This window comes from Cherax quadricarinatus, chromosome 31, assembly GCF_038502225.1.
Source record: "Cherax quadricarinatus isolate ZL_2023a chromosome 31, ASM3850222v1, whole genome shotgun sequence".
Taxonomy (NCBI): domain Eukaryota; kingdom Metazoa; phylum Arthropoda; class Malacostraca; order Decapoda; family Parastacidae; genus Cherax; species Cherax quadricarinatus.
The window spans coordinates 10353551-10380529 of record NC_091322.1 but is presented as its reverse complement, the minus strand read 5'-3'; the positions used below and the strand labels follow the sequence as shown (position 1 = coordinate 10380529).

The 26979-nt window shown below is 41.1% G+C and overlaps 2 protein-coding genes across 2 annotated transcripts in view; both read left to right on the top strand.

The window, feature by feature from the left end:
* LOC128687789 (uncharacterized) overlaps positions 1–9330 on the top strand; it is a 14876-nt gene extending 5546 nt beyond the window's left edge. The window contains exons 2-7 of the mRNA XM_070090173.1: positions 6318–6486; positions 7126–7211; positions 7557–7739; positions 7901–8045; positions 8747–8923; positions 9195–9330. Of these exons, the coding sequence (XP_069946274.1) occupies positions 6450–6486; positions 7126–7211; positions 7557–7739; positions 7901–8045; positions 8747–8892 (597 nt within the window). The 5' untranslated portion in view covers positions 6318–6449 and the 3' untranslated portion in view covers positions 8893–8923; positions 9195–9330. The remainder of the gene's footprint in view (positions 1–6317; positions 6487–7125; positions 7212–7556; positions 7740–7900; positions 8046–8746; positions 8924–9194) is intronic.
* LOC128687790 (uncharacterized) lies at positions 9213–26979 on the top strand. The gene is made up of 8 exons (XM_053775355.2): positions 9213–9393; positions 9704–9823; positions 21704–21817; positions 21999–22183; positions 22453–23497; positions 25012–25728; positions 26213–26367; positions 26871–26979. Exons 1-6 carry the CDS (start codon positions 9213–9215, stop codon positions 25023–25025), a joined length of 1659 nt encoding a protein of 552 aa, XP_053631330.2. The 3' UTR covers positions 25026–25728; positions 26213–26367; positions 26871–26979.

The window sequence follows — 26979 nt, the reverse complement described above, 5'->3', positions numbered from 1 at the left end:
TCACCGTAGCTGCCTCGGACTTTACTCTGTTGACGACTACTCTCTGTGTTCTGTTAGTGAGGAAATTATAGATCCATCGACCGACTTTTCCTGTTATTCCTTTAGCACGCATTTTGTGCGCTATTACGCCATGGTCACACTTGTCGAAGGCTTTTGCAAAGTCTGTATATATTACATCTGCATTCTTTTTGTCTTCTAGTGCATTTAGTGATCCAATAGTTGAGACAGACAGGAGCGACCTGTTCTAAACCCATGTTGCCCTGGGTTGTGTAACTGATGGGTTTCTAGGTGATCTTGCTTCTTAGGACCCTTTCAAAGATTTTTATGATATGGGATGTTAGTGCTATTGGTCTGTAGTCCTTTGCTGTTGCTTTACTGCCCCCTTTGTGGAGTGGGGCTATGTCTGTTGTTTTTAGTAACTGTGGGACGACCCCCGTGTCCATGCTCCCTCTCCATAGGATGGAAAAGGCTCGTGATAGGGGCTTCTTGCAGTTCTTGATGAACACAGAGTTCCATGAGTCTGGCCCTGGGGCAGAGTGCATGGGCATGTCATTTATCGCCTGTTCGAAGTCATTTGGCGTCAGGATAACATCGGATAGGCTTGTGTTAATCAAATTTTGTGGCTCTGTCATAAAAAATTCATTTTGATCTTCGACTCTCAGTCTGGTTAGCGGCTTGCTAAAAACTGAGTCATATTGGGACTTGAGTAGCTCACTCATTTCCTTGCTGTCATCTGTGTAGGACCCATCTTGTTTAAGTAGGGGCCCAATACTGGACGTTGTTCTCGATTTTGATTTGGCATAGGAGAAGAAATACTTTGGGTTTCTTTCGATTTCATTTATGGCTTTTAGTTCTTCCCACGATTCCTGACTCCTAAAGGATTCTTTTAGCTTAAGTTCGATGCTTGCTATTTCTCTGACCAGTGTCTCCCTACGCATTTCAGATATATTGACCTCTTTTAGCCGCTCTGTTATCCTTTTCCGTCGCCTGTAAAGGGAGCGCCTGTCTCTTTCTATTTTACATCTACTCCTCCTTTTTCTTAGAGGAATAAGCCTTGTGCATACATCGAGTGCCACCGAGTTAATCTGTTCTAGGCATAAGTTGGGGTCTGTGTTGCTTAGTATATCTTCCCAGCTTATATCGGTTAGGACTTGGTTTACTTGGTCCCACTTTATGTTTTTGTTATTGAAGTTGAATTTGGTGAATGCTCCCTCGTGACTAGTCTCATTATGTCGGTCTGGGGCTCCACGCATACATGTCTGAACCTCAATTATGTTGTGATCTGAGTATATTGTTTTTGATATGGTGACATTTCTTATCAGATCATCATTGTTAGTGAAGATGAAGTCTAGTGTATTCTCCAGTCTAGTAGGCTCTATTATTTGCTGGTTTAAATTTAATTTTGTGCAGAGATTTAAAAGCTCGTGTGAGTGTGAGTTTTCATCAGAGCTGCCTCCTGGTGTTATTACTGCAACAATATTATTTGCTATATTCCTCCATTTTAGGTGCCTTAAGTTGAAATCCCCCAGGAGCAAGATGCTGGGTGCAGGAGCTGGAAGATTTTCCAGACAGTGGTCAATTTTTAACAGCTGTTCCTGGAATTGCTGGGATGTTGCATCCGGAGGCTTGTAGACTACCACAATGACTAGGTTTTGGTTCTCGACCTTTACTGCTAAAACTTCCACTACATCATTTGAGGCATTAAGCAGTTCTGTGCAAACAAGTGACTCTGCAATGTACAGGCCAACCCCCCCCCTTTTGCCTGTTCACTCTGTCACATCTGTATAGGTTGTAACCTGGGATCCATATTTCGTTGTCCAAATGATCCTTTATGTGGGTCTCAGTGAAAGCCGCGAACATTGCCTTTGCCTCTGCAAGCAGTCCACGGATGAAAGGTATTTTGTTGTTTGTTGCTGGCTTTAGACCCTGTATATTTGCAAAGAAGAATGTTATCGGACTGGTGGTATTGTTGGTACTGGGGGGGGATTTTTTTTTCCGGCATTAGTATCTGTATCTGTTGGTTTGGAGTGGAGGCCATCGACTGTGGTTCCACTCCAGGAATGACTGGATTTGGTGTACGATTTCTGCCATTTCCTGCCAGTTTTTTTTCCTTCCTGGCACTAAAAACCTCTCCCTCTTGAGTGGCTGTGGCTACCCAGGTTTTCCCATGGCCTGGATGTTTTGTATCTTTTTGTCCCCTTTAGATGGTATGCCTGGCAATTTAAGTTATAGCACAGTCTTTCCTGTACTGAAGAGGTACACAGTTCAGGGTGAAAAAGCTTACAGGAAGGGAGTTTGCATTTTCCTGTTGTCATATGGGCATGGCATTTTCTAGGGTGGTCATAGTTGCATCGTCCCAGACGATCACCACTGACAGTTTTGACACAGTTCTTGCAGCTAGCCAATGAGGGTCCCTTGCTGCATCAGGAACTTGCATTTTGGTAGCAAAGTGTTCGGCAAAGAGGTCCACCTTCTCTTGACTGCTAGTAGAGATGGTCCCATCCTGTCGATTTAGAGGTGGAATGAGTTCATCAGGCAGATAACCTTGTCTGTCCTTGACCAGGGACCATCAGGTTTTGGAGCCTACCCTACCTGATGCTAGCTTTCTTTTAGTGTCCACCTCCCATTTAGCAATGGCCCACTTTTGAACGTCACCATATGCCTACAGGCTTGCCTATGCAAGTTCCTGTTATAGGTGGTAGAATGTCTCTTATACCTTCGCCGTGCTTTGTACTTAGCAGTAGCAGCCTCTCTACAACGAAAGCCAAACCAAGGCTGATGTGTAGGCTTCGTCACATTGCCGGTGAGGAATGTGTTCTTGTTGTAGATTAAGGATGTGTCCAGTGACGGTTTTCACTTGGTTGCCAACATTCCCTTGGAGAAGAGCATTCCAATCGGTGGTGGCGAGCTCAGAGCAAAGGGCTGGCCAATTACCTCTTTCCCATAGCCAGGTTGTGCGTGTGGACTCCTCATCTCGCTCTGTTGGGATCTTAAGTGTCGTAAAAACAGCCTTGTGGTCAGACGATCCAACGTAGCCGAGGGGTTGACAAGTGACTATGCCTTCTGCCAGATCACTCACCACTGGATCAAGGGAGGAGCCAGAGATGTGAGTAGGGAAATCAACAATGTTTCTCATGTCAAATACTGCAAGAAGGTCATCAAAGTCCCTCTGTATAAGGTGTTGGTTGAGGTCACCAACAATTGTGATATGTTGACAGTTGTGTTGTAGCAGAAGGGAGTCAATATTTTCCATTAGGAAGTTGATGGGGTCTGCATGTTGCCACTGAGGTCTGTACATTGCACATGCTAGTACAGAGGTACTAGTGTTTATGCAGAGCTCTTTCTTTCTCTCTCTTGCTCTCTCGCTCTTTCTCTCGCTCTTTCTCTCTCTCGCTCTGTCTCGCTCTTTCTCTCTCTCGCTCTTTCGCTCGCTCTTTCTCTCTCTCGCTCTCTCTCGCTCTTTCTCTCGCTCTCTCTCACTCTCCCGCTCTTTCTCTCTCGCTCTTTCTCTCGCTCTCTCGCTCTTTTTCTCTCTCGCTCTTTCTCTCTCTCGCTCTTTCTCTCTCTCGCTCTTTTTCTCTCTCGCTCTTTCTCTCTCTCGCTCTTTCTCTCTCTCGCTTTTACTCTCGCTCTTTCTCGCTCTCTCTCTCTCTCGCTCTTTCTCTCTCGCTCTTTCTCTCCCGCTCTTTCTCTCCCGCTCTTTCTCTCGCTCTCGCTGTTTCTCGCTCTTTCTCTCTCTCGCTCTTTCTCTCGCTCTTTCTCTCGCTCTTTCTCTCTCTCGCGCTCTTTCTCTCTCGCGCTCTTTCTCTCTCGCGCTCTTTCTCTCGTACTCTTTCTCTCTCGCGCTCTTTCTCTCACTCTCTCACATGCATGTGTAGTGCGAGATATGCATGTGTAGTGTTTGAGACAGAAAAGACACCAGTAATCCTAACATATAAAACAATTACAGGGTTTGTTTCTCACAATTGGCAGGACGGTAGTACCTCCCTGGGCGGTTGCTGTCTACCAACCTACTACCACAGGACGGTAGTGCCTCCCTGGGTGGTTGCTGTCTACCAACCTACTACCACAGGATGGTAGTACCTCCCTGGGTGGTTGCTGTCTACCAACCTTCTACCACAGGACGGTAGTACCTCCCTGGGTGGTTGCTGTCTACCAACCTACTACCACAGGACGGTAGTACCTCCCTGGGTGGTTGCTGTCTACCAACCTACTACCACAGGACGGTAGTACCTCCCTGGGTGGTTGCTGTCTACCAACCTACTACCACAGGATGGTAGTACCTCCCTGGGTGGTTGCTGTCTACCAACCTACTACCTCCATCGTTTCTCACTATTGTCCTAACTGCGCTATTTGGGTCAGAAATGTTAATGATCCACACTAAGCGTACTTGGCATTGTAATTAAAGATGTATGAAGCGCACACTGGATATATTGTGTATCTGATTATGGTTTTGAGTGTCTGATTATGAGGCTTCATGGTGAATGGAGAAATGTGATGGGTGGGTGGACGCTGCACATAGAGAGGGAGGCTTGGGGGAAGTAGGACAGGGACGACGAATGGAGAATTATTAGAGATCGAGAATAACGGTAATAGGGTGGGTGTTTCATATAGGGGTTGGTTGTGGTGGGAGAGGTTAAAAAAAAAAAACAAGTGTTTTTTAAATCTTGTTTATGTAATGGCTGACACTGATATTGCGAAACTTTTTTTTTTATTTACACTAGAAAAGTTGGCAGCTTTAGTTGAATACCCAACCAAATGACTAAGTTTGCTCTCGTGGAAAGAGATAATTTGGGGAAGAGGTATCTAACTTCTTTGGTAGTGGACATGATTTTGCTAGCCTTCACTTGAGAAGACTGAGCTTTTAAAACAAATAGGTCAAGGACCCTAAGGGGAATCACATCTCTAGCTCGTGTTTCCTGCTATGAGTGGAAGGCTTCAGCGTCGGGTGATCTGAAGGCTGACTGCCTTCCATGAAGGGTATGTTTAATAAATGACGTTAATCTCTAATGGAAAATGTTCAAATTTTTCATGTGTGGTTGTCAGACGCAGCAACATTTTGTGATCTTTATGCAAGGACGGAAATTATTTCCTAACCTATAAGTATGACTTCAACCCTGGTTTCCCCCCTGCCCCCAACTGGTGACTCCTCCAGCTGCTTCATATCACATGTGCCGTATATAAACCCCCATTTTCCGTGCACATGCCCGACTGAATCTCTCCAGGCTGAGGCACTGATTACCTAAAACTTTTATACTGTTCTCTGTATTGTCCGGAAGTCACCGGCTGGCGAAGTTTCCACAGTAATACCCAAGTGTTCTCATTCATCAACTTGTCCGTTTTTATAAACTATTATATAAAGTAACTGCTTCGGCTCATTTCAAAAGCACAGTCTTGTCTAAGGTATTCTAACCTCCTTTCCCCTGGTATGCGACCCACAGCAGCCGACTAATACCCAGGTATCTGCTTATTGCTAGGTGAACAAGAGTAAGGAAGCTTTACCAACGTTTAAACCTTTGCCGGGTATCAAAGCACGGACCCTCAGTACGCGGGTGGTGTACGCTACCAAACGAGCCACGGAATGAAATTTATCTTGTAACGATTATAAATGTACAAAAAATTACTGTCATAGAGGTCTTAAGTCTTGGTCAAATACTTCCCTACATTATAATTGAAGTCTTGGGATAATCTGGCCTTAAAAAGTTTACAAAAACACAGATCCTTATTGAACTAGATCTAACTTCTCTCAAACATAATAGACTGGTGACTGCAGACAGTAATTATATTGTGGTTTCATGAAGGGGAGGGGGAGGAGGAAACGGCAAAAGTTGAGCATACTACCTGAAGACGTCCAAGAATCTTTAGAATAAAATTAATTTGCAACATTTGCTATTCCAACAACTCGCTCTTGTCAAAATTTCAGAAAAATAAATAAGTTTACTCATCATTAGGGAATGTGCTAACGTTTACAAATGTTAACTGTTGCGCCTCGGATAGTCTTGCCTAAAAGTAAATGGCTTATTAACGAACGTCAGTGAGTGATACTGCATTTTTTTGCTCCAAGTTTTAACACGGTGAAATACAAAATACAAAAACGTTAGATGCCTTGTTAAATAATTCCCATCAGTTTTAATAGTTTAAATGGTAAAATCAAGGCTGTTCTGTATCTTCCGTAAGTTCTAAAATACTTGCAAAAAGACTGCTCGAACAAGAATAGGTCTAATCTCTAATCGTGCAATTTTTTTTGACTATTTTCAGAAGCTGGGAAATACTAATCTCTAAATTCAGCCTCGGGAACTAATACCAGTGTATTTCAGGTGGAGGACGGTGTGTTAGTGGCTGTGGCTAATGCACTCTCGGGAGTCAAGTTCTACCAGTACAACGGGTGGAGGTTCATTCCCACCACACGTCAACACACTGGTGGCCCTTTCAGTGCTGGCGTTACCTCCATGGCTGCACTCTCCTGGAACGGCAACATCATGATGGGTGAGTGGATCAAGAGGTGTTATGTGGAATGGGAAAGAGCGTTGTTGTGGATGTTCATTATAAGTACTAAGCTCTGGCAGGTCATTCAGTGCAGTAAGCGAGGCATGCTCCTCTATCAACAAAAGACTGAAGTTAACCTACCTATCTACCTACCTGGGTTGGGGGGGTTAAATTTGATTGTATCGGTTAATGCATGGGCGCGTTGGCAGTGGTATATACGAGGAAAGGTACTTTAACAAGGTGAGCGAGGTGATGGTAAAATGTTAAGTGCATCAGGTCATGATTAGTGAGCAAGGTGATAAAGATGGATGAAACATTGTTGTAAACGAATGAGTTGGTCTGTAAAGCAGGTGACTGGGAGAGGGAGGAAAACATTCAGATGATGGATAGCTAGCCAGATAGCTTAAAAATTTGGTAAAAGCGTTAGACTCCAGAGGTCCTTGGTCAGACTCATAGACGACCAAATGACAACCCCACTTATCGCAACAGTAAATGCTTACCTGGGATTCTCCTATCCATAGCTAGGTTTAGGCTGCGGAAAATTAGCTGAAGTATATATTTGCCTCAAAAGGATGAACACAGTCTGGACACAAACTTGTATTTTAAGATTGGAAAATAAAAATAAAAAAAATTCTGGAGGTGTGACCAACCACAATACGGAATACTCTTCCCCACAAGTATCTTCTCTTTACACTTTGACTTTCAGCAGAGACACTACTCTAGAGGTGAGTGGATGTTGTGTTAGTATTGCAGAGGGTGTAGGGTTCATTTGGTAGAAGGCTATAATCAGATTTGAAGGTTTGCCTGACAATTTTCTTAAGATTAAACTCCTGATAAGGTTTGCGATATGAAAGATTTCACTTTGATTTTCTTTAATTCAGCTCCTGAAACTTCTTTAATTTACCACAAAGGCATAATGTAGTACCATAAACTCCCCTGATTACACTTAGTGAGGGGCACTAAGGAGTCTGATTCAGTTAAATTTGGAGTTTTAATACCTATAGTAGAGTAACACTAGTCTACCTCTTTACCCGAATGATTCCAAAACTGTTTGCGTCTTTCTCCACTAGGAGTTTCATATGAGAGCAGAGAGTTGGTGTAGAGAACGTATTGCCCAGCTGAAGAATGAAAACCTGTTGACGCTGGTGCACCAGGTGGAAGGAACCCCGAAAGTAGCTCAAACCTATACCTTCACTGTGCCTGTGACCATCGTTGGCAACCTTAATGTGCAAGGGCAGAGTAGTGCCCTCCAGGTAAATTTAATTTTTTGCTTCCTCTTCACGATACCTTAAAGCTGGTGAACTGTTCTTGATTCAAAGAGCTGAAGCAGTTTCCCCTTCATAGGATTTTTTTTATTAACCTGTCAACAAAGCCACCGGTAATAATTTAGGTACTAAGTTATTGGGGGTTACAGATTTACATTAGAGGACGCGACCAGTGGCTCCCTGACCGTGTGAACCTGCTGGAGAGCCTCAGGGTGATGCTCTATGACAAGCTGCAGCAAGTGCGTCAACGTCTTGACGATACTATACCCTTGACTGGCCCTACCACCTGGCCTGGTAAGATCTTGACACTGATGCTCCAAATCTTTAAGGTATTCAAATCGAACGATTGTACTTAGTGCAATACTATGAATTAATATAGTTGACTAAGAATAATTCCTTGTAGTTCATCATATCTCGTTATCGTTCAGTTGAGTACTTCAATTATAAAGGTGCATAAAACAAACAAGATAGAAGTTTTCCTTGTACGGTATGTCATAGAAATATAAAAATCTTCTTAAGATGCTAATTTTTTTTAAGGCCATGAACAGAGGTGTATAAATTTAACTTTGCGCAAAAAAATTTGTTAAAGCATAGCGTACTTATAGTAAAGGCATTTTTACGTAAAGAATAGTTTCAGGCGGCATTTATTAGGCTGCTGTTGTGTACCTGCTAATCTGTTGATGGTTCTGGGGGTTGTGGCCCGGTCCTAAATCAGACCCCCCCCTTCCTGCTTACTGGTCTGATCAGTAGCACAACTGGCAATAACATTTCTGTCAACAATAATCATCAGCATGCAGACTAAAATTTCCCAGGCTAATAAAGGTCGGGCGGGGCTGGGGCTGATGCAACATTGGCACAGTCAAGTTGAACAGCATGAGGCTGCTAACCCTGGGATGACACTTTCAGGTATATTTTGCAGGATTTTGCTTGGGTAGATGTGCATAAAAAGCAAACAAGGTCGTAGTTGTAATACTCGTTCGAAATGTCTTCCTCAGCTGATTTGCACTTAGCCCATTTAGAGGCTCGGGGGACTGACAGCATTTCTGTGGTTGACCTTCTGGGATCTCTTGTTAATAACAAGGTCATGGAAAAAGGAACGTGTATATCTAAGACTATCCGACCTGTCTCATCTGAAGCTTGACCACATTCACTTCCAGCATATGGAAATGCAGGTGCGTCAAGCAGAAATTAGCTACGTATTTCACTTTGGGTTAAGTTTAACTTTAGACTTTAAACCATGTGGCTGTTAATGTATTCAATTTTTCATTAAATGTCATACTCTGGATAGTTTTCAAATGTATGATGTGCTGTACTTTGTCCTGAAGCTGTGCTGCTAAAACTGATTGAACTTTTAGATATTAAGTTTAGATTAACTTTACTTTTTAAAGGTCAGGCGTTTCTCTATATAGTATAAAGCTGTAAAATAAGTTTATAATTTCACAGGCGAATGTGGAAGTAGCTATGCTACAGAATCGAGCAATAGCTGAGTATGTCACCCTGGGAGGTACACACACAATGAGTGGCCAGGTGACTTTTCTTAGGGTCATCAATGCTTCGCAGGTGACTTCAAGTGGATCACTTGATACAATCTTTGTCAGCCCCAGCACACTGCTGCTTGTAAACACCTCACAGACGCATACTGGTACGTCTGCGTCTGTGCTTTAAACTGTTTACTGCAGGAAATTATGTAGATTTGCCCCCATTACCCTTGACTTCTTAAAATACGTCCCATTTAAACTAAGCATACTCTTGATTCACTTCTCTTAACTTTATGTACTGTGTTTGCCCATACCAATATTTCTAACTCAAAATTTCGCTCTAATCTGCCCACGTCTTTCTTTTGTCCAATACACACTTTGCTCCCGTCACCATACACCTGCCCTCAATTATCACCACACTTGTCATATACATGTTTGTACCCGCCACATACGTAATTCCTCTTGGTTCCGCAGGGTTGATCAGGTGTACTACCCTGGAGGCTGTAGCTCTCAACGTCCACACCATTAATAACATAAACACTGAGCAGCTGTTTGAGAACCTCGTCACCAGTGACAACTCTGCCATCATCACTGGTAAGACGTGCGACTGTATTCCTGAAGGAATTTTAAGCTCTGTTCCTGACCCATCCTTTTTCTTATGAGAGGGCTTAAAGGCGAAAAATATGAAAATAATTTTCAGAACAAGTTTGTGTAGTTTTCTTAGTGGTTGAGATAAGTTATTGCGTAAAAGCACTACTGAAGGCAAGATGAAAGTAATGAGTCTTGGTTTTGAGTTTGCGGTTTTTAATTTTCAATTTACTAGTCTTCCCTTTAGGGTGAAAATTTGTCCAAAAAATTTAGTATACAGATATGTGGTGATAGATCAGAGACCCGGCATGTGCTGGTAATTTTAGTTTGTTCCCTTGAAAGCCATTCAAAATGTATTATAATTTTTTAAACTATTGAGTAATTTTATAAATGGTCAAATGGCCAAGAATTTATATTTGTAATATGCGGGTGAACTTTTTTTGGATGTCCTGTACTTAGCGGTATATAAACTACAAATTAGCTCTCGATACAAAGGCACTGAAATGTCTAGTCAATCCTTATTTTCCTTAATCTAACGAGTCTAGTACGTTGCTTACTGACCTCGGCAACTATAACTTTCCCCACACCTTGCTCATGGTAGCAGTATACCCGATTCATACACCAGCAAACCGAAAATTGTAGCAGTCGACACTACTTGCTACCTCTTCTGGCTCGAATTCTCCACCCTCTAAGTTTCTTAGGCTTGGTGCAGAAGCAGTGCAGGTGGGACTTCAACGCATTTTTCAATAGTTGGTCTTAGGGCGTTTTTAACATGAAAGTAAACCAGTTTGAGACTGGTAATATATTACCTGTGGTTTTAATGACTGCTGATAAATTTTAATGGAAAGTACTGAATTTTGTTTTCGGTCTTCGATATTTCAAGTTTCTCAAGTTGACCTAAAATTGGAATGCATATTAAAGATGGTCTGGTTTTCAATAACACATTTTAGTGTACTTTCAGGTGTTTGTAGGTGAACATTAATTAGCCCGTTAAATTTATCAACCGTTTATAGAGGATGTTTTGCATGAGTGCTAAATAAATTCCACAGCTGTTTTTTTTTATCTCCTATGACTTAAAAAAAAATTTTTAGTATCGACGGTATGCCCAGGTTCAGGTTACTGACAGTCTCGGCTGAGTGGTTGAGGGGAGTAGACGTGTGCTGGGGATCTGGACCTACTAATTCGCAGGCCTACCCATTTCTCCCGACTGATAAGTCATCATTAAAACTTCTAATGTTGGAAGACAGCTTCAGTGTTGTGAGAACTCTTATGTGCGAGTTGTGACTAAGGATATACCTAGTGAAACACTGGAAATAGTTTCCCTTTTTGCAAAGGTCCTCACAGGCCTCTGCTTCCCCTCTGCCTTTCATTTGACCTCAGCCTTTCGCCTCTATCAACATACAGTGTAGAGGCGAATTTTGCTAGTCCACTGCTAGTCGTGCCTCTCAAAATGCTCACAACTCATCGCTTTACCAACCTGAGGAATAAGGACGAGTTTGCAGTCCTACGTGAGTTGGTAACCCAGGTGTCCACACACTGAAAATTCGTCTTTCACTCCAAGACACGTGTGCTAGAAGTTCTGCAAGTTTGGGAGTGAGTAACAATTTGTATGAGTATTGCAGTGTTTGGTAACTCTTGAGAAGTCTGCCTCAGCCTGTGACCTTGAGCGAGGCACTGCATCACCTGTCTGAGACTTTCGCCCATATTGACTATGTGAAGAAAGGCGAATGTGTGTGCTCAGTTACCCCTGCTGTTCTCCTGTATCCCCAACTCTCCGCCTTTAAACTCGGCCGTTCGCCTCTATCAACGACGTGCAGTGTAGAGGTGTATTTTGCTGCCCCGCTGGTACTCGAATATGTGAGTTCCGCAAGTGCTGCAGATTTGTTGTAACTATTTGCATGAGTGAATTACGCTGACTTAGGACATTGTGCTACCATCAGTACCTACGTAGGCTTAAAATGAGTGAGGAATGTCTGGCCTGCTGGGTGACCTTGAAAATGGCACTATAAGACCCGCATGCCACTTACACCCATACTGCGTGTGTCTAGTGAGGTGAACGTCCCTTCCTCGACTTTCCTATTCACCGGTATCCCTTAACTCGTCGTCATTATCTACATATGGGATAAGGGCGAGTTTAGCTGATCCAGGCCAAACAGCGCTCCAAGCCAGCCAGTGAAGGCCGAGGCTACATCTGTTCTGAATCCCAGAATGCCTTTGTGAACGTTCTACAGTGTTCCGGCCGTACCTTCGGTGTTGTGAGAACTAGTTCTTATGTAGTGAAAATTTGTCTGTCATTCCAAGACACGTGTGCTAGATGTGTTAAGTGCTGCGGGTTTGGAGTAATTAACAAGTAGTACAGGGTTGGTAACTCTCGAGACGACTGTGGGCCCAGTGAATGACCTTGAAAATTGCACTGCGACCTGCAGGCCACTACACCCATATTGCCTGTGTCTAGCGAGGTGAAATCCCTTCCTTGTCCCTTCTCCTTCCTTGACTTGGAACTCAGCCGTTTGCCTCTACTTGCTTGTGGTCTAGAGGCGGTTTTTGTCAGACCACATGGGTGCTTGAGTGCCCATGTCCTCTGTGCCGCACTCCGCTCATCTTGCGAGTGTCTCCTGTGTGCCTGCCTGCCTGCTGCAAGCAGGTGTCCGGGTGGTTGGCGCGGGCTTGGCGAGCACAGTCAAGCAAGCTTGAGGGCAGCACTAAAAGCTAGCCAGAACAAGCTAAGGCAGCCTGCAGTTATAGCTGTCCTAGGGCCCAGCACGTCTGTGTCTATGTTCTGCAGTGCTGCTGGCATACCAGTGTTTCCTGTAGTGGCTTGATAACAATTTGACGAGCATTGCAGTGCTGACATTTTGAGTGGGACAAGCCAGAGGTTCACTTATAAACATAGTAAGTTTGTGGTGATTGGCTTGTACACAGTGAACATTCATCTGTCATACGTGTGCTATAAGCGTTAAGTGCTGCTTTCCCCAACAGTTAATTGTCATTTGTAAGCCTGTATTAAGACTTTAAAAGGCTCAGAGTGTGCTTCAGTGTAGCGACTCCTTACATTTGATAAATCAGTGTAATACATGCTCTGCTCAGTGTAACTGAACTATTAAATACGGTTACATAATTAAGTTGCTTGTCCTAGTGTCATTGTTGTGTTTTCTAATACATTTTCTCGTTCAGACTGAAACTTTACTGCTAAATTCCCAGTAATATTTCAAATTGCAGTGTTCATCTGTGGTGTGAGTGTGTAACTTATGCTTTGTATTTTTACTGTGTACAAGCTTACTGCTGCATAATGTTCAGTTTCATGAATACTTTCTCTCTTGAGTAATTCGGTTACCTTTCAACTGTGTTAAGCAAGAGTCAGCCTGTTAACATCTATGTTCCTTGCCATCCCATCTAGTGGGTCTAGCGCCTAGTTAAAATTGTAATAGTAACAATTTGCAATCATTATACTTCTAGTTATACATTGTGTAAATTGTTTTAGACTATTTGATCAACTGGATTGTAGTGTTGAACTTCTGATACACCAATTTAATGACTGCAGACTCGCACTGACACATAATAAACACATTAAAAGGCTGGTACCTCTACAGAAGCTGGGCCTAGTGTGTGACTTTGAGAAGTTGAGTGTGTTTATTACGACCAGCGGTGTACCACTCTCTTATATTTACATCAACACAAGTATATTCTAAGTGATAAAGTGTACACTTGATGTACTTGGTAACACTTGTCATGCATAGTAACGCGTGTGTAAGTGAGATTGTTTAGGTACTGGTTCATCTATCTACAGCTGCACACTTATGCTTCATACATATATAACATAGTAATGTGTGAGTTACCCAGGATGGACCAAGCAAGTCGACCAGAGTGATTTATCTCATTGTCATTGTAACATTACCTATTTTTTTTTTTTTTTTTTTTTTTTTTTTTTTTTTTTTTTTTTTTTTTTTTTAATTTTTTTTTTTTAGTAATACTGTTTACAATCTATGGTTGGGGGTAAGAGGTTGTCTTCAGCATTCACTGTGATGTCTGCTATATTATTATTTCAGTGAGGTACATTAGGTGGCAGTAGCCTGAACTAACTCAAGTGGAAGTTATCATTGAATTTGAACCTCATGTTTAATGTGATGTATGACAGAATTCTAATTTTATGCTCAATATTGCCTACTTTGTCTCTCTCTCTCTCTCTTTCTCTCTCTCTCTCTCTCTCTCTCTCTCTCTCTCTCTCTCTCTCTCTCTCTCTCTCTCTCTCTCTCTTTTCATCTTTGTAATTTGTGATAAGGTGTAAGACCTCGCCTGTACCATCCATTATATCATTATATGTACCATATTATTAACACACATACAAGAGGTCTCTGAGTGTGTTTTTGGTGGGGTGTGTGTCGTATTGAGTGGTGGTGGTCTGGGTTGAGTATGGTTGGAGGTGTTCATTGAACTTGTGCACTTGTGTCTTGTGATCTATTTTGGACTTCTGACTTTGTAGTGAATATTTGCTCTTGCATAAGCTATAAGGGAAAGATAAGCGAGGAATTCTTGTGTTGTGAGTCTTACACCAGATATCATCACTGGCAAACATGGCAACTGTCATAGAGGAAACTATTTCTGCAGGTGATGGAAATGATGACAGCTTCCAAACCTTTAAAAGTAAACAAAAGAGAAAAAGCGAGAAAGGGCTAGAGCGTCGACGTAGTCAGACTCACTTGACTCGTACACAATGTGATACTAAACGTCCTTGGTGCACAGAGGCTGCAAGAAGTCTTTCTTCAAAGGAAGAATGTGTTAAGCTGAACTTCCCTGACAACACCCCACTGCCTGCTAACTGTGCATGGCTAATGGCAGCTGTAAACAAGCATCCTAACTCAAGGATCCAATTTAGGAAAAACACACACAACTTTGTGTTTGTGGAACAGAATGCAGAACTGATCAATGATCTACTTAGTACACCTTATGGGGGTATTAAGCTGCTCCGACCTCCATCAGACACTAACCACTTTAAAAAATGGGTCAGTATCATAATCTTTGGATACCCTCTCTGCATGGACCCATCCCATCTGACTCTAAGTGAGCATATCATCAAGCCTAAAAGACTTAAAGGAAAATCCCAAATTATTGCCGGTTGGGTGAGTCCTGTGCCCCTCCCCCAGAATATCTGGGTGCATGGTTTACGTTTCCTAAACATCGAAGTGTACCTACCCCCTAAACGTAGGTGTTACAAATGCCAGCACTATGGCCATGTTGCAGTAGACTGTGGAATACTACATTCTTGGTGTGGTAAGTGTGCTGGGAAACATTCCACTAGAGAATGCACAGTAGGCCCTGACAGCCAAAAAATTAAGTGTATTAACTGTAAAGAAGTTGGGGTTACAGTTTCCCACAAGGACTGCAGTCAGAACCCAAACAACCTTCGATGTAAACCTGATAACAGTCCTTTAATGGTAACTGAGGATGGGGCCATCCAGTCTACCACAGCCAGATCTGAGACTGAACCTCTGCAAAGTGTGCAAGAACCCCACCTCACTGCAAAGGATTCTGGTGATACCAGAATGCCATCACACACACCAGCTGTGGAGGAGCTAGCCATCCCTGCTAGCACATATGGAACTACTGGTCTGCCACTACAGATACCTATGGCTACACCTGAATATGGGGATGAGTTTGTCATTTCTCCCAATACACACAACTACAACAGTCAGACGGACACCACACAGGTAACCTCCCTGGAAATTGGAGATGAGTCAGATGCACAGGACCTACCTACAATGAATGATGAAACAGAGAACACTAATGTAACCATGGTACCTGTTAAGGTGATAGGTGTTAAAGAAAGCACTAACCCAGAAGTACTATCCTCCGGAGAGGCATTGGATTCGCCTGACCTTCCTCATATTATAACAAATTTCCAGAAAAAAATTGAGCATCTTGAACAGATCCTGACAAGTTTAATAAATATATGTAATCAGGATGATGCTCTTGAGCATGGTGATGATGTCAAAAGTGCAGCAATCTCCGTTCAGCTTCCAGCAATTTGTGAGAAAGAAGCCCATAACTCTTGCCTTCAAGACTTGCCTTTTAACTGGCTGTCAAAATGCCGAAAAATGCTTAAAAATAAAGGTCCTGAAGATAAAGAAGTACAAACTATGCTATTTGCTCTTAAGTGTCTGCACACTGTAGTCAAAGCATAATAGTTTTACCATCTTATGAGCAAGAGATTGTAATAACTAACTACAATGGATACATTACAAATCTTTTCATGGAACATTGCTTCCATCAGGAAGCGGTTGCCTGACTTACATCATATTAGTGCAACCAAGAATATTGATGTCATCTGTTTGCAGGAATGTAGATTGAAAGATGGAGCACCTCCACCAAACTTGCCTGGATATGCAGCTTATAACCTAAGGTCAACCAACTGTTGTGTGGTGTATGTCAGAAAGAACTTGCCACATTCACTCCTTTCCTTGCAGAGTCGAGTTAACATGCAGTATCATGGTGTCAAAGTATATGCAGGCGATTTTTCCATAAACATTTTTAATCTCTATGCCCCAGCGAACCAGCTTCGATCTGATGCTTTACCAGATCGCATCAATAGTGAACCTACCATCATTCTTGGAGATTTTAATGCCAGACATAAGAATATTGGTGGGTCTATAACAAACACCAATGGAACTAAACTAGCGAGATTGCTAAATGAGCATGATAATGTTCGAATTGTGGGCACTACTGAACCTACTCACATATATGGTGGCATACTAGATCTGTGTCTTGGATTTAATACATCATGTACGATGCATGACTCTGTCATAGTTGATGATCTTCTGTCTGATCACTTTCCAAGACTAACAACTGTCAATCTTGATCACATCTCCAGCAATCAAGGAGCTAAATACAGAAGGAGGAAACTTATTCTCAAACCAGAACACAGAGACAACTTTATTAACCACTTGGATCAATGGTATAAGAATTACGAGCCCATTGGCACACAAAAATTTAATGATGATTTAATTACCACTATTGAGAGTGTTCTCACAGATCAAGTGGGCAGGAATAGGAAACAAAGACCCTCCACTATAAATAACAATAAAAACCAATGTAAATACTATAATGATCCACAGCTGCGCAATCTAACACGTGCAGCTAGTAGGATTGGTAAAGCATACCGTGAATGTAGAACCCCAGACCTGCTCAGAACGTTCCAAGCTGCACTATCAAATGCAAGGAATAGAAAGGAAGAACTTAGGCAACAGGAATGGGAACAGTTTGTTAGTGGATTAAATAGGTCCACCCCTTTGAGTTTGGCTTGGAAAGGTATAAATAAAATAACCAGGAAAAACACTGGCAATGTTGCTCATCCCTTTCCTCTTGAAAAAGCAAATGACCTCATAAATGACTGGTCCAAAACATCCAGGCATGAAAGCCTTCCATCTCATATTAGAAAAAATTTAGAGAGTACTTCTGAAGAAATGTTGAAACTGATTAATTTTATGAGCCAAAATATTGATGAGAGTGATTGCCTCTTTACCGAGTATGAATTAGATAATGCATTAACCAAAGGTCGATCAACTGCTCCTGGAGAGGATGGTGTAACCTATGATATTCTCAGAACTCTAAGGCACGTGCCTGATAACCCTTTGTTGGCACTGTATAATCTCAATTACATTGAGGGCGTTCTTCCTACTTCCTGGACCAATAGTCTCATAGTGCCTATCCCTAAGCCCCAACAGCCTGATACATTTAGGCCGATCTCCTTAACTAGTTGTCTTTGTAAAACTTTTGAAAGAATGATGCTTAACAGACTGTACTACAGAATCAGACATCAACTTTCCCCCTACCTCTATGGGTTCATGAAAGGTAAAAGTGTGCAGAACTGTATTTCCACCTTTCTCACTGCACACACCTCTACTAGTTTTACCACTTTTCTTGATCTAAAATCTGCATTTGATATTGCGAACAGAACCGTTATACTACATGAACTAGCCAAAATGAATATTGGTGGTAGCTTACTCTGCTGGATAATAGGATACCTGTCAAATAGAGTATCCTCTGTCCTTTACCAAGGCTTCAGAAGTGATTCTAAAGAAATGTCTTTAGGTACACCGCAGGGAGGAGTTCTTAGTCCCATACTATTTAATATTCTGATTAATGCTCTCCTAAATGCTCTACCTGCCTCACCTAAACATATAGCTATAAGCTATGCTGATGATATCATGATCCATACAACAGGGCATAAGAAGATGAATACCATTCTTAATGAAGTTCAAGCAATTTGTAATCGACTAGGCCTCATAATATCTTCCTCTAAAACAAAGATATTAACAAGCAAACGACATCCCCCACCCATCTATTTGCAGGGTGAAATCATTAGCTACGTTAAAACTTACAGATATCTTGGTGTAGATGTACCCTTTAACAAATCCACTATACCACAACTAAACAAGAAATGTAAAGCTAGGCTAAATGCTCTCAAAGCTGTTGCTGGCTACAATCCCAACTATGGTGCTAATGTGAGAATCGTGAGAATGATGTACATAGCCTATGTTAGGTCCTTAATTGATTATGCTACTCCCATGTTGATATTAGCTAGAGAAAGTTCTCTCCGACCCTTGGAGTTAATGCAAAATGAAGCTCTCAGGATTATTCTTGGCTGTTCCAGATCTACAAAAGTTCTTAACATGAGGAAGGAGCTTGGTATTTCTAGTATCAGTGAAAGGATTGTTGAAATTAACACTGTACTCGGTATTAGAATGTTGAGAAACGAACCAGACACTGTCACAGTGAATCTTACCAAGTGTCTAGAGGTAAATACACACAGATCTAAATGGATTGTGAAAACGTGCAATTGCATTAAGTTTTATAACCTACATGAACTGTATTACTGTAGGCAACAAGAGCATTTCACCCCTGCATGGAAGATGTGTTCATTTAATATCACATACCTACAAGTCCCTCCCAAGAAGCTCATTGCTAGTAATCCCTTCCTTAAATCTCTTGTTAGAGCAACTGCTCAAGAAGAAATTTCTCACCTAGCTGGTAGTAATAAGTTATCACAAGTTATATACACTGATAGATCTAAACAGGAGTCTTCTGGCAGGGCTGCATCTGCTCTTGTTGCCACCTCCCTAGTTAAGAACGATAATAAATTTGTTGAGTTAGGCATAAGAATTAACAACTGGGCGTCTACACTGCAAACTGAATTGTTTGCAATCCTAATGGCGCTAAAGCTAACCTATGACACTGAGCTTGACTCTGTCATCATTACTGATTCTATGTCATCATTGAAGGCTCTTGACTCATATAATGACTCCAACAACATGCTCATTGGGGAAGCCAGGTATAGATACTCAAAAATTAGGGACAAAGGAATTAATGTACAATTGCTATGGATCCCATCACACATTGGATTACTCCTTCATGATAAAGTTGATATGTTAGCCAAGAAGAGTACCCAGAAGGAGAATGTAGAATATAACTTTGGTATAACTGTGTCTAGCATTAGAAATAATATTAGGAGAGAAGTAAATAATGAAAATGATTGTTATAGGAATGCAGTTAGAAGCCTGAGTAGATCTATAACCCACTATGATAACATGAACGTAGATAAGTATGTTTATGGAGCAACTTGCAATGTGAACAGACTGACTGATGTTGTAGTGGCCAGGCTTAGGCTTGGTTACAAGTACTTCTGGCAGTTTGGGAGACACACAGATGATGATCAAACTAAATGTAAATTATGTGATCAGGCATATGGTCACTCTCTTGAACACTATGTGCTTAATTGTCCACTTATTGAGGAATACAGAGACAGACAGTATAATAACCTATGTGACATGTCAAGATATCTTATTAATGAAAATAAGATACCAGATATACTAAGCAAATTTCCTAAATTTGCTTGTAACAGATAAGTGAACTATAGATATGTAGATATAAATCCATATGTATTCCTGTTAACCCTTTGGGGCCTAGTTCCTAGGCCTTTTGTGTATCCATATGCTCTCGCGCTACCGTCCACAGGATGGATATGGGGTGCACAATAAACTAGCCACTTTGGTGGCAAAATCTAAAAAAAAAATCAGGTTACTGACTTAATATAAGCCAGACGGGTACAGCTTTTTCTGGAGGGCTTTCATGCAGAATAAGGTTTTATTCGGCTTTGGGTACTTTTCAAAATGGTTTGTAGAGAAGAGAGACCTGGGGCTGAGTTAACTCTCAGTTGCCCTGTTAAAAAATACTGTGTACCGCTCATCCACTTAACATTATATTGCTGCTACTTCAGAAAAACGGATATGAACCCCAACCATAGATTAATTGACTTCTTGCGATTTCTGTTCGCACGTCATAACTAAAGTTTTATATTTTGTTACGTTGGTTAATATTTTGAGACACTAACCTACATAAACCTGTGCTATATAGCTTGAGACTTCCTGGAAAGTGAGAATCCCCAATTTAAGATGATGGGTTGGAATGAACATCTTTCCTACTGTCGATAATTAAAAGATCGACTGGGTATTAAGTTGTATATATAAAAAAAATAAGAAAAAAAAACACACAAAAAAAAGCTACTAGGATATCAGTTCTCAACTGCAATCACTCAACTGTAATCTGACGTAGTTACAATTTTTACTAAACCTGGAGAATGAGAGGTTCATTATTTTTGGGGAACTTCGTGTTTTATTAAGTTTTTGCTAGGAGCGCTCGTTCATTACCTCTTGCTATTTAATATTCTGGCTATGGTAATGTAAAGCTATAAAATTGTTTAATAAGTCTAGGTATGTTGTTGAAATAAGGACAAGATGGAAAAGTAGATACGAATGGAGTATACAGCATTCCTTTGACAGCTACGCCCACAGCAAGATTAAGTAGAAAATATATGGGGAGTGTAGTGACGGGAAGGGCCAGGTGAGGAATGTTTAAAGTTGATTAATAGAGAGGCTGATTTTGAGAAAAACCCTCCTGGCATGGGTCAAAGGGTCATTTGCTCTGTAGGATAACGATAAAGTTTCTTGACAAGAAGTTCAACTGTTGTAAAAGCATTTCTGGTTGAAATTATTATATACAGATGAGCGATGATTCAAAGATTCTGCGTCCCTGGGTATCTTCCCTGACGAGGAGTCTTGAGTTTGTAGCTAAATCGTCGTAAGCGTATTGGTGTTCCGAAATTATTGCTTGGAAGTCTGGATGCTTCTCCCTTGTATCATTGGTTGCAATCGTGGAAAGGGATTGTATACCCTGTAGAGGATTGAACTTGTCCCTTACTGGTGATTTCTTTGTGGTCGATGTAGTGGTAGATACTTGGAATACAATATTGGAAGAGAAGTGTCTGGTAACAGAGTTAGTAAGGGGTATACAGTCAACTCGGCAATCAACTTGAACAATCCTCACCTGACCCTTAGTCACCATGCTTCCTACATATAATCCAGGTACTCTGCTCAAGTAATCTGTTGACTTGGGCGAGACTGTCAATAAAGGATAGAATATTATGGCATTTGTCTAAGTTTCCATAGTGTCAGTATTTTAAACCATTCTTCATCGTGTCCGACACTGCAGTATATATGGATCCTTCAAGAGAATTCCTGGACATCTTCCTAAAAGCTACTCCATGATAGTCACAATCACGATTGTGTGTGTCCAATTTTATAAGTGACTGTGCAACGAAGTAAGCTTCTGTCACAAGTTTTGTTAATCTTCATGTAAATACTGTCTTAGTTCGGATTATATATAACTACTTGAAATTATTTATCGAACGCTCGTGCTTAATTTACCAGGAGCAGTGTTTGATAGTCTATCATGGTTAATTTGAATCTACTGTATATCAGCTTGGCAACGAAAAATTACTCGCGCACCTGGAAAAATATTTAAAATACGCAAACATTAATATATCCTGCATCCAAGGTGAGCTGGTGATTCGCGCTGACCTGCGAGCCAGCAATCTGAAGGCCAGCGTCACTAACCTGGACCTCCACAACCCACTGAAGATAGACGAGACAGAAGTTCAAGTTGTTACAGGTAATGCTAAATTTCTTTGGAAAATTCCCTGGCAGTTTATTGGTGGCGGAGAGTTTTGGATATCTGCATTGTAAGAAGCAATTACTTGTTTACAAAATATATAGCTGACGATAACATTTGCCCACGATAAAGGCTGGTAAATGTTATCTTAGTTCACTGAATGAAGTCTCTCCACGAGCAGGGCATCACCAGGTGGGCGGCTTGTGGTGTCAGTCAACAAGGGTGGCCGGGAAGATCAATGGGGTAAGTATACCTACAGAAGTGTTCCTGAGTCGGTCCGACTATTCCTACAGCGTCTCTTCAGCAGCCTTCACCAAACTCCACTCAGACGCCATACACATCAACACTGCTTTCCACACCATTACTGTAAGTATTTGTCACAATCAGAGCCGGAGGTGGAGGGAAAAATTGTCATTAAGGGTAGGTACGAGTTGAAATTAGTGGTTAATAGTGGTGATAGGATGAAGGGAAGTTGTTGGTTCTTGACACAGTAAGTATGGCTAAGGACCTAGTCTCAAACTTGGTAGATAATCTCTCACGTTTAATTGCAGATTGTATCTTTGTGATCTTGTAGAATTTTATTCTATACCGAAAGCCCATTAAATGTTTGTTGTACATGCACATATGCTTCACAGGTGAGTAATGGCTACCTGGATGTGCTGAGAGTAACAGGAAGCCAGACAGTGACTGCCAAAAAAACGTTCACTTACATGCGTTTACTTCAAAGGCACACCTCAGAGTTAACGTACAGCGGGCGCAGAAAATGTGATGTTAATATGACACAGATTTGCGGGTTCCTGGATGACCACGAACTGATAGAGGGAGAACACAGTCGAGAGGCGCTGCTGTGGAGCCTCAGGCGTGTGGCCGCTGCCCGAGATGTGCTGACATTCTTGGCTAATATACCACCAGGCAAGGTTACTCCTCTTCAACACAGCGCCTCCTTCTATACTAAACTAAGTGAAAATGTTCCTTGTGCCTTCTCTAGAGTAGATACAGACGAAGGCTTAATAACTTTTGATGTCAGCAATTTAGCCTGGAGAAAGGAAGAAGAGGCAGGTATAGAACTTCTAGAGAACAATATTAAAGCTATCATGAGCAACATTGAAAAATATAAGGAAGATAATTACAAAAGCCTTGCCAATAGTTCACTATCTTGGCATGACCTTTTTGTAATGTTTGATGAAGCAAGGACGGCAAACCATATAATAGATAAAAAGGATCTTATTGCTTTACGCACATTGATTCTTGTCAATAATAAACACAAGAACTTGGATCCTCAACTTGACAGTGAATACTGCAAGATGGTTTGCGCAGGGAAAAAAATGTCCCCACTCATTGCCACGAGTAACTGTCTACCAGGATTACTGCACACTAACAATGTATTGAAGCGAATAAATATGTATGCAGTTATTGTAAGCAATCTGACACGGCTCTCGAGCAATCAACGGCAGGTGTTGGAAGCCGTGGTGGTGGAACGTGGTGTAAAGAAACTCCTGGAGATGGTAAGAAGAGACTTGCAGCTTGGTGAAGAAATAAGAGTAGCAAGTGTGTGCGGGACTGAAGCAGATAGTGTAGAAGTCTATGAGGATATAGCAAGGATGTTGGAGTCTTATGAGCGAGAACTCAAGGAAGCTGCGATGACTGGCACGAGGAAGAAGAGGGAGACTACAGTAACTAGTAAGACTGCTGACCTGCCTTTTGTGCAGCTTTGTTTTATAATTTTAGGAAACTAAATTTGCTGTGTAAGACTATACAAAACTTTACGTTAATCCTTTAGAATAGATATATTTTAAGTGATGTATTTTTTCCAAACTACAGTTTCAAAAGGATAAGGAAGGCAAGTGCAGTCAAATTGAGATTGCTGCTTTAGTTTTAACTAAAACAGTAGATAGAATGATAACATTTATAACAGGCTAGTATAGGCTTTAAGTAATTAGGATAAAAGGCTGAAGCTTCAGTTAGATCTTCGTACACTAGTTTAGCTAGCATGCACTAGTCTACAGATGTTGCTAGATTACGTGATCCCTGTGCAAGAATGTGACCCACAAAGGCACTTTTTACAATTACTAGTGATTAAAGGGAATAAATATAACCTGTGGAAAATACTGTATATTTTCTGGAAAAAACGGTAATTTATATGTAAATAGATGGCCTATATTGTATTTAATAAAATTTATGTTATCGAAAACGGGAAAAAACCCGGCGCCTGCGCAGTAGCAGAGTGGCCATTGTTTGTTTTGAATTTTGGATTAGAAACGTTGGTGAATGGGGAAGAATTTTTTGTGCTCTAGAGTTTAAAATTGGGTTGACACCTCTCAAATAGGAGGCGAAATTGTTGGATGTGCATTCCTGCATAACTTGAGATATCAGACGACTGGACAAGGCCTCTCCAGGAACCTCAGATAAGCTCTCTAGATTTGTGTATAATTCTGGCCAGTATTATTTTCATAGATTTAGTTAGAGTGAGGTTTTCTGAGTATGATACACCTTGATCTCCAGTCAAATTGGTGAGTGTTATGATTAAGATATATTCTCCTTCTGTCATGTAAATGTGTGTATATATAATCCTTTTTTAATTTTTATATACAGTCCACAAATTTATATATTTACCAGCATTCCTGGTGATGTATAATTCATTTAATTAATAGGTCCAGAGCAACTTGTGGATATGACAATGGTAGGTATCGAAGGGGGACATTTTTTGCGACCTAGGTGTCCCAAATTCCTACTTGTCTAACTAATAAATAATAATTATCTATGTTCATTTACTGTTATGTATATAATGAAACATTCAGCTAGATGCAATTTTCCACATAACCGTTCTGAACCGTAATCGTCGTACAATGCATTTATTTCTAAAACTGTAAGTTATACTTACTATTTTGAAATCTGTTAGCTTTTAAAGAAATATTTAAAAGTCGCATATAAAATTGAGGGGCTCTTGATCCAAAAAATTGGACTTATCCTCTCATTGAAGAAACTAATTACTCTCATTCCCAGGCGCTGTATGGTCCTTGTGGATTTTGCTTTTCTAATTAAAATGGATTAAAAATACATTAACTATTATTTTTTTTATGCTTGCTGTTTGAAGTTAAACATGGATTCCTATCCACTAATATTTGTCAGGTTAAATTTTTCCATACAGTAAGTGTTTTAAAAATTTTTATATAAATATGAAATGTGCTTTTCAGCAGACTCCAGCTGAGCAAATGGAGAAGTCGTGTGCCACAGCCTACCATCCCACTACCGTGATAACATCACTAGTGCTGCGGGGATGCTCTCGCAACTTCACACTGCTCAAAATTTCCTCCAAAACATAAATTCCACAATGACTTCGAACGTGAAAGTGTCTGCAAGTGTTCAGGATGTCGGGTTTGAGTCTTACTTCGCACATCATACAGGAAAGGTTTACAACATACTGAAAAGTCTGAGTATGAATCCTATTCAGAGCATTCACAATATCGACACTACCAATTTGGATACCCAAGCGACGTTCTTCATTCATCTTCTGGATTTTGCTACGAGGTTCGAGCCTCCTATGTCTTCAGCCATTAAAAAGCAGCTAGACTCCTTGAATTCACTCCTTCCTGTCTGCATGTTGAAAGTGACTAAGGTAGTGAAGTGTCTCAACCTAGTGATGTTGAACAGAAATTCCTCGCAATATACCACAAGTACAACTTTTAGAGCATCGGGAGATAGAGCTCGCCGTCACACGTCTTCATCTGCTACTTCTACGTTCTTGGTCCAGGGTAGCAAAACTGATACAGCCTCTACGACTACACCCATGCCACGTTCAGGAGTGTCAGGATCATGGGTGGTGGGGAAAGTGGCTGGCTACAAGCTTGAAGATCTAACCCTCTACCACTCCATTCATTCACTCTCTACCAGTGATCCAGTTAAGTTTATTGGTATGTATTATGAACCAATACGTTGCTGCTAGTCTCCCAAGCACACTGTATGTTCTTAGTGATAATTGTAGTATTGATTTTCTTCCATTTATATCACTTATTAATGCAACTTAAAATTGTTCACATTTCAAGAATTTCAGTGCCTCAGAGAATCTGTGATTCTTCAAAATTTGGTTAATGAAGTTTTATCCAGTGAACATTTGACTTCAAAATTTAATAAGCTACAACTGTACCAAAGATGGTCATAAATATCTCCCACCCACATAACTCTCTGACAATAATAGTTTATTTACCCAAAGTAAATTTCTACTTTCCGCAAAGTATTAATTTTACGTTTCGTAAACATGTAATTTAACCTTAATGCTGCTAGGTGTCAGAAGTGGGTAACTATACATAACCAGCAAAAGTTGAAATTTGCAAGATATCACTCGTACGAGAATTAGTTGATATACCTGTGTAGACTCTCTCCTTTTTCTTTACTCAGTAACTCGCCTAGCCAGGGTGAAGAACCTGGTATTTGAGGCAGTGTTAGATGTGCCTCTGGTGAACACTGTGGAGTTGGCGCGCCTGCGTCACCACGCTCTCCTGCTCGACACGCAAACATTAACAGTTTCACTGTCATTTTCCCGGCCTGTTAACGTGAGTATCCTTCCTGCTTTGATCTTTCATAAGCTCTAATTGTGTGCCGGGAAAGGGATGGGGGCATGTGCACAGTGAGTGAAGTGTTACATGTGCACAGTGAGTGAAGTGTTACATGTGCACAGTGAGTGAAGTGTTACATGTGCACAGTGAGTGAAGTGTTACATGTGCACAGTGAGTGAAGTGTTACATGTGCACAGCATGAAGTGTTGAGCTACGTAGCACGTGTACTGGGGTGTTACGCGTATAGTTTAATTAAAGCAGTTGTATTCTGTGATTTGGTGTTAATTTTACATAGCAGATGTCTGCTGTAAATTACGAAGTTTAAAAATAGTGGCATATTGATATTAAAATTCAGAAACTACCCATGATAACTTGTAAATTTATTCCAAAAGAACTCCAAAGATAATTTTGTCTACATTTGTGTTGCTGTCCAGACGGATGTGCATATTACCAATTAGATGCTCCAACGGCAGGCTTAATCTACATATTTGTTGATTCAGGTTGGTGGGGAGGTGGTGGTGACTGATATTACCAACCAAGTAGAAGCATCATCCTACGTCACTTTGAGTGGATCGTGTGTTTTTTCCCAGCTTGTCACCTTCACGGTCT

Excerpts from the sequence above, each read along its gene's own strand:
- LOC128687790 (XM_053775355.2), top strand. The coding sequence starts at position 9,213 with ATGCTACAGAATCGAGCAATAGCTGAGTATGTCACCCTGGGAGGTACA. Across the intron at positions 9,394-9,703 it reads CACCTCACAGACGCATACTG|GGTTGATCAGGTGTACTACC; the intron begins GTACGTCTGCGT and ends TTGGTTCCGCAG. Across the intron at positions 9,824-21,703 it reads CAACTCTGCCATCATCACTG|GTGAGCTGGTGATTCGCGCT; the intron begins GTAAGACGTGCG and ends CCTGCATCCAAG.